The sequence below is a fragment of the Podarcis liolepis genome, assembly GCF_965112155.1.
Source record: "Podarcis liolepis genome assembly, chromosome: 6".
Lineage (NCBI taxonomy): Eukaryota > Metazoa > Chordata > Lepidosauria > Squamata > Lacertidae > Podarcis > Podarcis liolepis.
The window spans coordinates 98,553,994-98,567,226 of NC_139559.1; the positions used below are offsets into that span (position 1 = coordinate 98,553,994).

At 52.0% G+C, this 13,233-nt stretch overlaps 1 protein-coding gene across 3 annotated transcripts in view; it reads left to right on the forward strand.

The window, feature by feature from the left end:
- Positions 1-3,348: 3,348 nt before the first annotated feature.
- UHMK1 (U2AF homology motif kinase 1) overlaps positions 3,349-13,233 on the forward strand; it is a 31,723-nt gene continuing 21,838 nt past the window's right edge. For all 3 annotated transcript variants that reach the window (XM_083507179.1, XM_083507180.1, XM_083507181.1), the window contains exons 1-4: positions 3,349-3,593; positions 5,730-6,022; positions 7,533-7,724; positions 9,581-9,675. In XM_083507179.1, coding sequence (XP_083363305.1) covers positions 3,353-3,593; positions 5,730-6,022; positions 7,533-7,724; positions 9,581-9,675 — 821 coding nt within the window. In that variant the 5' untranslated portion in view covers positions 3,349-3,352. The remainder of the gene's footprint in view (positions 3,594-5,729; positions 6,023-7,532; positions 7,725-9,580; positions 9,676-13,233) is intronic.

Sequence of the window (13,233 nt, forward strand, 5' to 3'; positions counted from 1 at the left end):
AGCAAGCTTTGCAGCACGGATTGCCTCATTGGTCCCAGCATGCAGCGCCTCTCCAATTACTGAGTGGGCAATAAAAAGCCATACTAGGCGTGTGAGAGGCAGAATAAGGATGGGAGGCAAGTCAGCTTCGCCGCGGTCTCCTTTCAATAAGCATGACTTTCGAAACACCAGGCGTGCTTCTTTCTCGTCACGTCCAGTCTCGCTCGGTTCCCCTTCGTTCACACAATTTCTATCGGCCCGTGCAAAACTTGCGTGCCCTCCTCGGCTCTCCCCTCACTTCGCGCCCTTGGGCTTATCTCCTCCTTCCCAGAGTGCGCTTTCGGCGACCAACTCGGCGGAATGCTTCCCTCTCCTAATGGTGGCTGGGCGCGTCCGTCATCAGGAGAGGGGTGGGATCTGCGGGCTGGGCGAGGGCTTGGTTGGCTGCCTCGGGATTTGCGCCTCTCTTCGGGTTGCGCAGTCAGGCGGCGGGTGTGCGAGAGAGGGAGAGCCGGGCAGGTCGCTACTCTCTCTTTCCCTCTCTCCGCCCACACGCGCCTCCCCCACCCCACTCCGCCCGAGACAGCGGCGGGGACTCTGAGGCGGCGGTTAGAGCAAGAGCAGACGCGGGCGGGGATGGCGCGTCTCGGGGAGGCGGTGGCCTTTGCCGCTGCCACCGGCGACGGCGCTCTGCTGGAGGGGCACCCGAGATTATTGGGGGGCAGAGCCCCCCCAAACGAATTTTTGAGGGGGCTCAGGCCCCCTCAGGCCCCATGGAGTCGGCGCCTATGATAATCAGGCATCTGCACAACATGACCAGTCCAATGAAGTTGATGTTGAAGAATCATTGCTTCGATACGGGTGATCTTTGCTTCTTCCAGTACAGTCATACCTCATGTTACGTTTGCTTCATGTTACCTTTTTTCAGGTTGGGTCCCGCGGCAACCCGGAAGTACCGGAAAGGGTTACTTCTGTGTTTCGCCACTCGCGCATGCGTAGAAGCGCTAAATCGTGTCAACATGATTCATGGTGTCAACATGACTGTGATGTGTTACAAGTCATTAACTCCAAGCCTCAAACCACCCCAGCTTTTCAGAGCTGGCTATCGTGGCTTTAATCTTTGTGCATTGCTACACCGTAGAAAGCACTGACTTTTATATATCTATTTTCACTGCCAAATGTTGCAGAGGGCCATTTTCTGCAGTTTAGCGCTGCTTTAGAGTTAATTGGATGACGTCAAGTTTTCGGTTAGAGCGCCAAAGGCTCATTTTGTGGGGCGCTGTGAAACGTGCGGTTTTCACTGCTAAACACTGCACGGGCCATTTTGCCAGTGCTCGACGCAGGAATCCCTTTCCCATAATATCTTATACATTTTAGACAGCACTTTTACGTTATGCAACAGGTCTCTCTCCAGTTGTGATATTTGGCAAAATCTTGATCCTGAGAGTTAGGGTTCCGAGGGCTGATTTTGTGGGCTGCAGGAAAACATAGTGTTTTCACTGCCAAATGTTGCATGGGGCCTTGTTACAGCATATGGCTCTGCTTTGGAGTTAGTCGGACAACCCCTGATTTTTGGCGAAATCTTGAAACTACTGTTTAGTGTGCTGATGGCTCATTTTTTTGGGGGGGGGGGGAGCTGTGAAACGTATTTCTACAGGGGCTCTTCCTGGAGTTTGGCACCTCTTTGGAGTTAATCGGATAATGTCATATTTTTGGCGAAATCTTTACGCTGCAGGTAAGGGTGTCGAGGGCTCATATTGTGGGGCACCATGAAGTGTAGTTTTTTCACTGCCAAATGTCACATGGGGCCTTCTCCAAGCACAGTGGTGCCTCGCAAGACAAAAAGAATCCGTTCTGTGATTCTCTTCATCTAGCGGTTTTTTCGTCTTGCGAAGCAAACCCATTGAAGGATTAGCGGATTAGCGCTATTAGCGGCTTATCTGCTGATCGGATCAGCTGATAAGCGGCTTAGCGGCTTAGAAAAAGGGGGGAAAGGGGGAAAAACAAGCAGGAACTCGCAAGACATTGTCGTCTTGCGAATCAAGTCCATAGGAAATTCGTTTTGCGAAGCACCTCCAAAACGGAAAACTCTTTCGTCTAGCGAGTTTTCCGTCTTGTGAGGCATTCGTCTTGCGGGGCACCACTGCATTTGTTGAAACATAGTGTTTTCTCGACAAACGTTGCAGAGGCTTTCCCCCGCAGCTTAGTGCCCTTTGTAATGATTCGGCTGACCTTGGATTTTTGGCGATATCTTAACTCAGCAGGTTAGGGCGCTCAGGGCTCGTTTTGTGGGGTGCTGGGAAATGGAGTGTTTTCTTTCCCCCCCCAAAAAATTTATTGTTTTTTTCACAAAAATTTAAACACACAGACAAATAGACAAACAAACATAAATCATAACCTTATTAAGACTAATCTAATTAACATTTGTTAAGCGACTTCCTCGTATCCCCCTGGTTGGATTTCAGTGCATATCATTGTAATGGTTTTCCAAATCAATATTCTTATAAAATTAACTTAATCACTTAACATCTTTCTTACTTCCCAGTTCAGTATTAAACATATTAATTCATCACATATTACATATTTAAATCCTAAGCCTATCCGCTATATGCAAGCTTTTTCCAATTAATTTAACTTAACATATTTAACTAAATAGTCATTAAATTTTGTCCATTCTTCCTGATACTCCTCCTCCTTCTGGTCAGGGACTCTTCCAGTCAGATCGGCTAGCTCCGAAAAATCCATCATCTTCATCTGCCATTCTTCCACTGTTGGTACTTCTTGCGTTTTCCAGTTCTTAGCTAACAAAATTCTTGCTGCAATTGTGGCACACAAAAATTGATATTTTATTCTTGGTTTCTTCCCTTGTCAGATGAATCTGGAAATATATTTTTGCCATTCTTTGAAGCATCCAGCACGGCTTGTCTCTTGATTGAAATGAAAAAAGCATTCTTGGCCATACATTCATCTTAATCCCTGAGATTCTCCCCACGGGACTGTGCCTGACTCGGGTTAGCGAGGGCCCTGTTCTGAGGAGGCGGCTTGGCTCGGGCCGACTCCTCCTCGCCTGCCCTCTTCCCTCTTCCCCTCAGCCTGCTCTCTCTCTGGCCTTCGGGGGGGGGGGAGAAGGGGGGCAGGGGGCGCTGGCCGCGCCTCCCCCGACACCTGCGTACAACCTGACGGGGCGCGGAGGTGACGGCAGTCTCACCTGGCGGGGGGGGGGGGCAGCTCTTGGCTCCGCCTTCTCCCTCCACGGCCCCCCCCCGCAGTCCCGCCCACTTCCAAAGGGGCCTTTTTTCCTCTGCCCCCCCCCCCGGCGCCGGGCCCGCCTCCTCCTCCTCCCCCTCCTCCCTTCCGGGCGGGCGGGCGCGCCATGGCGGCGGGGGCGGCGGGGCTGTGGCGGGCGGAGGCTCCGCTGGGCCGGGGCTCGTCGGCCGCCGTGTACCGGGCGCGCTGCCTGGGAGACCCTGGCGCCCCGCCGGCCGCCCTCAAGGCCTTTCTGCCGCCCGCCCGCGGGGAGGAGGCGGAGGAGGAGGCCGAGGGGGGCGGCGGCGGCTACGGCTTCCGCAAGGAGCGCGCGGCGCTGGAGGAGCTGCGCGGCCACCGCAGCATCGGTGAGAGCGCGCGGGGGGGGGGGCAGCGGGTTCCGGGGCTTGTGCAGAGAGCAGGAGCGGAGGCGGAAAGGGGCTTCCCTGGCAGACGCTCCCCGTCTGGGCTGGCCGGGGTGGACTAAATGACCCCTGGGATCCCCCCCCCAAGGAGAACCCCAGCCTGGGTCTCCCGCAGCCCGGCGCGCTCTCCGGCCCCTTTCTGGGCACATCCTCCCCCGGGAGCAACCTGGTCTCGGCATCGCCGCCCGCCATGTGCGGGGACCAAACTCCAGAGCCCCTATGGGGAGAAGCAGGGAGCCGCAGGGCGGCTGTTTAGTGATTCAGCCGTCCCACAAATGGGGAAGCAGCCAGGGGGGCTTAATCCAGTGCCTGGTGATGGTATTAGTGATTGATCCTTTGACAGGCAATATCTGCTTTGCCCTGCCCATCTCCAGGACCAGAAGTGGCAAACCCATTCAGTGCATCCCATTTTGCAAGGGAGCAGCCCTCCCTGCTAAAGTTAAGCAGATCTGAATCTGACCCTTGTCCCAGGGGAGACCCCCCCCCCCCCCGGACATCACCTTCAGATGCATTGTGGAAGAAATGCAGGATATAAATCGGTTCACTAAATAAAATGGGTACATGTGCACAGCATGAGGAATCACTTGGCCAGCAGAGAGGGTGCAATCTGGGAGGGGAACAGATGTCCCAAATACAACATGGTCCTGAGGGTGATGTCTGTAAGCATTCCCCAACCTGTTGCCCTTCATCATCCCTGACCATTCGCCTGTGAGAGTTGCAGTCCAAGCCACCGGGAGGTCAAGAGGCTGGGGGAGGCTGGCGCAAGTCTTGTTGAGTGTGTTCATTTTGTCTGAAGCCTGAGTGGGAAACAGACAAGCTCCGTGGCTTAGAGCATGGTGTGCTAAGACGCCAAGGCGGCAGGTTCAATCCCCGTCTGGGACAGCTGCATATTCCTGCCTTGCAGGGGGCTGGACTAGATGACCCTCAGGCTCCCTTCCAGCACTGCGAGTCTGTGATTCTAAGACTCTTTTGTGTAACACGCCTTGTTGCTTTGCTGAAGAGTGATACTTAAAACTTCCCAACAAATAATAAATGTGAGACTTACCACTGCATCTCAAGGCAACAGTGCTTTCATCTGATTTGGCTTCTCACAGCTGCTGTTAGCTGCAGATTACCATCACTTTACGGTAACTGCTTCTTAACCTCTTGCAATGAGCATGCAATCCTATGGCTGTCTTTGTTGAGAGACATAGATGTTTACTACCAGGCCAGCCCCAGCCCCTCTTGCCCCCACACCGCCAGACATACTGATGGGAACTATGTGACGGATGGTTGGCTCTGCACATAACAGCATAAATCTACACCAAATGGCCAAGTGTAGCCCCCATACAGCACAGAGCATGGCTGGTGGTAACTTACAATGGGGCTTGGAGCAGAAGGAAACTGACTTGTTTCTGGGAACTGGTCCTGAGGAACAACCAGTGTTTCCCTCTAAAATCCCAAAGGCAAGAAGAATCACAGCTAGGCAATCCATGAAGTGCATTCAGGCATCCACTGGAAATGCTGCAGCTTGGCATATCATGCTTTGGCCAACAACCGCAATGAGTGAACCAAGTCTTGTTGCTGTGCTACAGGGGGAAAGATCCGGAAAATTGGGCCACGGACAGGAGTTCAGCCAGATGGATTTCCTTCTCAAATGATGCCATATTGGACCCATGCAGAGTATCCAGGGTGTTTGAATTCATTTCTGTACCCATATTGCCAACCATGTTGGCAGTGACTTCCATTGCAGTAGAACTCTGCATGGATCCAGACTAGAATTTTATTTGGTGCTACCTAAAGACTGTTTCGTTGTTGACCTTATTTGTGCTGCATCCATTTTTCCGCGATGGCCACAGAGTTGGGGTAAGGATTCTCTTGAAGGTTAGAAGGTTCATCCCCCAAAAGAAACAAGCGGCACTTGCCTAGCTCTGGATTAAAATTATACCCAGGCCCAGATGCTCTAGGGAAAGTGCTGGAAACAACTGAATCTTGTATGTTCCAAATGCGGCTGCCATAGCGCAGAACAGCTTCCGGGCACCAGTGGTGCCCCACCAAGTAACCCCTGCTGATCCTTTTGGGGTGTTTTTCTACCTGCAGTGACTCTGTACGGTGTGTTCACCGACTACCCTTCTGCCCAAGGCCCGTCGTGCTGCCTCTTGTTGGAGTTGCTGGACATCAGCGTGTCAGATCTGCTGGCGCACTCCAGCCTGCATGGCTGCTCCATGTGGCTCACCCAGCACTGTGCGCGAGACGTCCTGGAAGGCCTTGCCTTCCTCCACCACAGAGGCTATGTGCATGCAGACCTGAAGCCGCGCAACATCCTGTGGAGTGCGGAGGAGGAGGGCTTCAAGCTCATTGACTTTGGACTCAGCTTCAAGGAGGGAATTCAGGTTGGTCAAGCGTCATTGGAACCTCTTAGGCAAAAAGGTAATCAGAGAGGTGAGATGACTGCAGAAAATGCTGAATGGCTTTGGGGCCCTTGTGCTGTGCACACTCACCCCGCCTTTGCCTTTTCTAAAGGAGGTGACACACTTTCAGAAACCGGCAAAAAATGCCAGACAAAAGGCGTGTGTGCACTGTAGCAAAAGAAAACACTTTCAGCTGTAAAGATACCTTTGTCTATGACCAGGAAATGTTTCCAAATTCTCTTTGGTTAAAAACTTCACCCTGTGTATGTGCCCGTGGGGGTGTGTGGAGTGCTTTTACTAAAACGTATCCTGAAATCTTTACGGAAGGGATTGCTACTATTCTGCTCTGTGAGCATTGTTGCAGAATTGCTTGAGTACTTTGTACACATTTAAAAGAATGCTCTAGGCTGCTTATTGCTCGAAGGCACTGCTTCCCAAACTTTGGTCGCCAGTTGCTTATGGACTACAATTCCCATCATCCCTGACTACTGGTCTTGCTAGCTAGTGATGATGGGAGTTCTAGTCCAAAAACAGCTGGAGATCCAAATTTGGGAAACACTGCTCTAAGCGGTGTGGCCCTGAGGTTTCCTGTTTCACACAGAATCATAGAATGGTAGAGTTGGAAGGGACCCCGAGGGTCATCCAGTCCATCCCTTGCAGTTCCTACGCATGTGTAGGAAGACATGGGTTTGCCGCACATGAGGTGAATTCCTTTCTCCCAAGCAGTCTCAGATGCACATGGGACTTGTCCACACTTCTGATTGTCCCATGCTTTCTAGGCAGGGGTCTGAGCCTGTTGCTTTCCCCCACAAAAATCTGCTCTTGGCGCTACATCAGAACAAACAGCAGTCCACGGGAAACCTAATGGCTGTTTGTTCTGGTTCAGCATTTGTGAGTTTTCCCGGGGGAAAGCATCAGGGCAAATGGAAGACTGAGCCCTCGGGGCCGCAAGGGGGGGGGGGGGACCAAGCTCTTGCTGCTTTCAGAAATGTGCAGGAGGAGTGCTCCAGAGGTTTGGATGCGTCCCCAGTTAGCGTGGGTAGAATAAATTGCTCCGCCCCCTGAGTGTGTGAAAAGTGCCTACCAATTCCTCTGGTAGTGGAAGAGCAAAGCTTCTGTAGTGCTCGGATATTTCCGCCTGGAAATGGCACAAATCCACATTTAGACACACACTGAGGTGGTTTTCGAGTGAGTTTCTTTTCAGAACCCCTTGAAACATTTTAAACTTAAATCACAAAACAGATTTCCTATGCAGCTGCTGAATTTTTGCTTGTGAATTTTTATATTTTGCTTCTATAAAAAAGTTTCTTGACTAATTCTTGGACTAGCAAAAGTTAAGGATTTCCTTGTGGTCTCCTTTGGCTCTGCATGAAGCAGCCTTAGTAGGCGATTTCTCTGGACCACCATAAAACAAACTAGTCTAAGGTTTCAAATCCACTGCAGTGCTTTGTTATGATTTTAGACTTCTAAGCAAACTCTTTGTTCTCCCCAGGATGTGAAGTACATTCAGACGGACGGCTACCGCGCTCCTGAGGCTGAGCTGCAGAACGGCCTCTCCAAGGCGGGAGTGCAAGGCGGGGCGGAATGCACTTCTGCTATCGATCTCTGGAGTCTTGGAATAGTATTACTGGAGATGTTTTCAGGAATGAAACTAAAACATACTGTCCAGTCTCAGGAATGGAGGGTGAGGAGCTTTGCAGTAACTTTTTGCAGAGATATCAGTTAGCTTTTGAGATTTGCAGGCTTGGTGGATCAGAGGAATGCTTAATAACTTCAGTAAGGCTTCTGACAAAGTCCCCCAGGATATTCTTGCAAGGAAGCTGGTAAAACGTGAGTTGAACGAGGTAACTGTCAGGTGGATTTGTAGCTGGTTGAGCCAACCGAAGAGTACACATTAATGGTTCCTTGTCATCCTGGAAATAAGGGATAAGCAGAGTGCTGCAGGGTTCTGTCCTGGGCCCATTGTTGTTCAACACCTTTATAAATGAGTTGGATGAAAGAATGGAAGGCATGTGTGTCAAATTTGAAGAGGACACCAAACTGAAAGGGGTGCAGAAGACAGAATCAGAATTCAAAATGACCATAACAGATTGGAAAACTGGACCTAAACTAACAGAATGATTTTCAAAAGGGACAAATGGTTCTGCACTTAGGCAGGAAGAACCAGATGCACAAATATAGGATGGGTGGACACCTGGCTTACTAGCAGTACCTGTGAAAAGGATCTAGGGGTCCTCTATAAAAATAATTTATTATTTATACCTCACCCATCTGGCTGGTTTCCCCAGCCCCTTAGTAAACCATAAGCTTAACATGAGTCAACAGTGTGATGCAGCAGCAAAGAAAGCTAACACTATTCTAGGCTGCATCAACAGAAGTCGAGTGCCCAGATCAAGGGAAATAATAGTACCACTCAATTCTGCCTTGATCAGATCACACCTCATCTTTGATGGCAATTTCTCTTTGGGAGTTTTGAAACTCCTCTTTGAAAAAGACAGCACCTTACATGGCTTGAATTTGCCTTGCTGGATAGATAAAATACTGAATGTTTCAGCTTTCCTGATGGGAGCCAATACCTTAACAGTCTGTGAAATAAGCAATCATTTGCTGGGGGAGGAGCGGAGGTGACATGAGCTGACATCAGCGCATGTCATAGGAATGTAATAAGCTGCCAGCTGAGGCCACAGATCCTTCAGATTCAATATTCTCGTCACAGACAGGCAGCTGCCTTCTGGGATTTAAGGCAGCCAGAGCTGGAACGCGGCATGCAGAGCGGGAGCCGCACCTCTGAGCCCTGAGCTTTTCCTGTAATGTAGGGTTTATATAATTGCCTTGCTATAAAGTTTCAGTTTGCACAACCCTTCGTCCCTTCCATGGCTACCTTTGCAGTCTCCCAACACGGCGACTGCAGCTTCTCACAGTCCTCAGCCAGGTGTGTTGTACCTTCTTTCAGGGGAGAGAGAGGATCTCCCTACCCACTAGCACCATCATAGGTCTGGAGCATCCTCCGGCCTCCATCCCCACAGCGCAGATCCCAGTGCGTCTCTCCCAGAGAGCCGGAGTGAAGAATGGGAGCCGCCTCAAAGGCAACTGGGCGGTATTAGCAAGCGATGTGAGCTTTAGTGGAAGAAAGGAAGAAAAGTCCAACCCAGCAGGGTACCTGATCTACCTCTAAAGTCAGCAGATGAAACATACTTCTACACTCTCCCAACCTGGAACAGCCCAGGGCATGTGGTGTTGGTGGCCGAGTACAAGCACAACTGGGGGCTCCAATCCCTGGTGCAGATGGCTGAAGAGAAGGGAGGAGCATCAACTCATCTTAGGAATGGGTAGAATTGCCCTGGTTTGCTTTGTGTCAGTACATGGAATAGGTGTTATGGAGCAATTACTGCGGCAGGCTTAATGGGGGGGGGGGGCTTACAGCAGTAGCCGGCTCTGCTACAACCTCAGGGAACTCTGTTCAGATTGTTCAGAGTAAATACAAGCTGGGTTGGGGGTTTTTTCCTTCTAAGAGATTTTCTTCCCACCTCTTCTTCCTAGGCAAATAGTTCTGCCATTATTGAGCACATTTTCGCCAGCAAAAGTGTAGTGAATTCTGCCATCCCTGCCTATCACCTCAGAGACCTCCTCAAAAGGTATGTTGCATGTTAGCTTCTGCAATGTTTTCTTCCTCTGGGGTTTTGCCCTGCCGCTCTAGCTCAGCCTCTGGATTTAGTCAAACAAAGGGGGAGTTCCATTGTTATCTACGAAGGCTTTTGAACAAGAGGGACTTTCTGCCTCTGGTGACTTTCCCTTAACCTCAGCAATGCTTCACATAATAAATAGGATTGTTAGGTCCCAGCCCCAGCTTTTCCTCTCTTGGGCTTCCTTAATATGGCAAATACAAAACCAGCATTTGCTTCCCATAAGGGCCCTTAAGTGTTTCATCACGTAATGGATGCTAAAATCACTACCGCTTATGTGAATGGAAAATGGTTGTTAAAAGGCAGTGGCTGGGCAAAGTCTTGCTTGGGATGTGGGAGAGATAGTAGATAGTAACCAGGCTAAGGTATGCCAAAATACCATATAATTTATTTTGTATCAGATCATCCCTCATTTTTTGTCATTCACCTACAGTTTACTTAACTCTTTTCAGTTGCTGTGGAGAGCGGCAAATAATTGCTAGCTCAGGCAATGTGTATTTGCAACTTTCCCCTTTCAGTCAAGTCTTTTAAATAAGTAAGATGAAGGTTTAAAAAAAGTAACCGGGGGTCAAAGCCCCACACAAATCAGGAAATTGTGCAATAGATTCATGAAACAGTCATCCTTGTGTAAATAGGACTAGTTAGAAGGTTTCACCAGTAGATTGATTAATGAGACCAAATTGTGTTTGGTGGAGCTGTGAATTTGCAGTCTGCTTGTTTGGTTTTTTGAGACTATTTTGGTAATAATATTTATGGGAAATAAAATACTAAATGTCAGAGCTGCTTGAAGATCCTAGCTCACAGAGGATCACGCTAGCCAGCGGTCATTAAGTAAAAGTCTTTATTGAATTACAGTTTCCATTCTCACGCTGCTGCGCGCAACTCTACGCCTAGTAGCTAGGTCGGCGAAGCTCCGTCTGAGTCTCCGCCCTGTGTGCACCAACTTAATATCCTAGCCTTGCTCCACCTTTTCCTCCTGACTGTCCTCCTCTGGGTCCCTCTACCCCCCGGGGCTTCTTCCTTCCGGGATTCTTCTGACGCTGACCCAGACCCTCCTGCCTCCTTGCGCCGGGCTTTAGGACCTGGCTCTCTTTCGGGGCTGCTTACTGCGCCGCCTTCCTCTGCATTTGAACTTGGCGCGCGCGCCCAACCTTCCACTTTCCTCTCAACCGTTTCTTCGCTCCCCGATGGAGGTGTGGCCATCCCCGACTCATGTCCTCCCTCCTGTGGAGGTGTGGCCACTCCTGACTCATGTCCTCCCTCCTGTGGTGAGCTGCCAGCGCTTCCCCCCTGGCTCCCTTCCTCTTCCCTGCTTCCTGGCGGTGACGCTGGTCCCGATTTCCAGCTGCTCCCCCCTGAGTCCTCTCTGGCTCTGTCTTCCTGGGGTGCCCCCCTAGACTCCCCCCTTGCCCTCGCCACTGGTGCTCCTTTCTGTGAATCCTCTGATTCACTGGAAAGACTAGGAGATCTCGGGTCGTCGTCGTCACTCATCTTTTCTTCTGCCTCCTCCCCTTCGCTCTCTGTTTCCTCCCTTGCCCGTGCTTCTGCTCCTAAACCCCTGACATCCATCCCCCCCTCGAAGCCCCCCATTCCCCCCTCCCCTCCTTCCGGTGCTGGAGCTGGGGGCTGCTGTTGCAAAGGGACGAACGTCGGGTATCGGTCGCTTCCCGTGGCAGGCCTCCATCTGAAGTCTCCCGGGTCTTCCTCCCCGCTCTCGTCGACGACAGTCACCTCCGCTTCCATCTCTGTGCCGCCGTGCTCGAAACCAGGGTCGTCCCCGAAAACGTCCATGTCCGTCTCTCCCTCACTTCCTCCTGTCGGTGTTGCTCGTCCTGGGCCTTCCAGCCACCGTCTGCGCCACTGCTCCTCTGGCCTATCGTCCCACCAATACGAGGGTTCTGATGCAGATCCCGAGGGTGACCCCTCCGGGGAACGGACGTCTTGTGTCGGGTCCTCGTCCGAGTCGAACCCCCGGAAAGTGCTGGCCGAAAGTGTGGGCGTGAAAAGCCAGTCGTCAAAATATCCTGCTGGCATAGGTCTATGGGGAAAGAGGGCATGAAACTCGTCTTTGAGGAGAGGTTCGTCCAAGGCGTAGCCCGGCACCCAGCTGTTCGCACTGGCCGGGGTGCCCTCCTTGGCGAGAAAGTATTCTACCCCCTCTTCCCCCCATCTGGAGTCCAAAATCTCAGTGACTTCGTTGATGCGCTCCTTCTGTGCCACTTCCGCGTGCCCTGTTCTGTCTCTGACCGGACTCGGCGCTGTTCCGGGTTCCTGGAACCTGTGCGGTGCCTTGTAGGGAGTGAGCACCGATCTGTGGAATACCGGATGCATTCTGGAACCCTCCGGAAGTGCCAGTCTGAAAGCTACCGGGTTGACCTGCTCTTCGACTTGGTAGGGCCCCAGTTGCTTATGCCCTAGTTTCTTCTTGGCCAACGACCTGGCCGGCACTGCGTGGGCTGCTAACCAAACCCAGTCTCCCACGTGGAGCTCTTCTCCAACCCTTCTGTGCTTGTCTGCTTGTACCTTGTATGCGTGCTTGGCCAGCTCCAGGTGGCGCCTCAGCTGATCGTGGACCTCCTGCAGCTCCGACGCGAACGCATCTGCTGTCTGCGGCTCCCCCTCCCCCATTCTTTCCAGTCCCGGGAAGGTTCTGGGGTGCCTCCCGTTGTTGGCGAAGAACGGCGTGACCCCCGTGGACACGTGCTTCGTGTTGTTGTAGGCGAACTCGGCAAGCGGTAGGTAATCCACCCACGTCGCAGGCTGTTGATTTGCATAACATCTCAGGTACTGCTGCATGATGGCATTGACCCGCTCCGCTTGCCCGTTGGTCTGCGGGTGTCTCGCCGACGCCAGGTTGATCTTGACGTTCAGGAAGCCCATCAGCTTCTGCCAGAAATTCGAGATGAACTGCCGCCCCCGGTCGGACAGAATAGACCGTGGCAGACCGTGAACCTTGAACACGTGGTCTATGAACAGTTTGGCGGTTTGCTCCGCCGTGGCCACCTTCGCACACGGAATGAAATGCGCCATCTTGGAAAACAGGTCCACCACCACCAGCACTGCCGTCTTGCCCCTTGAGCTGGGCAGATCCGTGACAAAGTCCAGAGCCACCCTTTCCCAAGGTTCGACCGGAGTTTGCAGCGGTTCCAACAGTCCGGCCGGCGGTTTGTGCACTGGTTTGGCCCTCTGGCAGGTGTCGCACCTCGCCACGTAGTCTGCGACCTCCCCTCTCATTCCAGGCCACCAGAAATCCCTGGCTACTAATTCCACCGTCTTCTCCTTGCCAAAGTGCCCGGCCGTGGGCGCGTCGTGCAGCTGCTGCAGCACCTTGGCTCGAAGTTCGTCTCCCGGCACGTAGATGGCCCCTTTTCGGATGAGCAATCCATCTCGTAGCCGGAAACCGTCGGCCGCTGCCTTGCCCCTTTGCACCTCTGCCATCTTTGCTTGTGCGAAGGAGTCCTCCTGCAACGCACGTCGCACCGCCTCTAGGTCCACGGTCGCCGCGGCGCA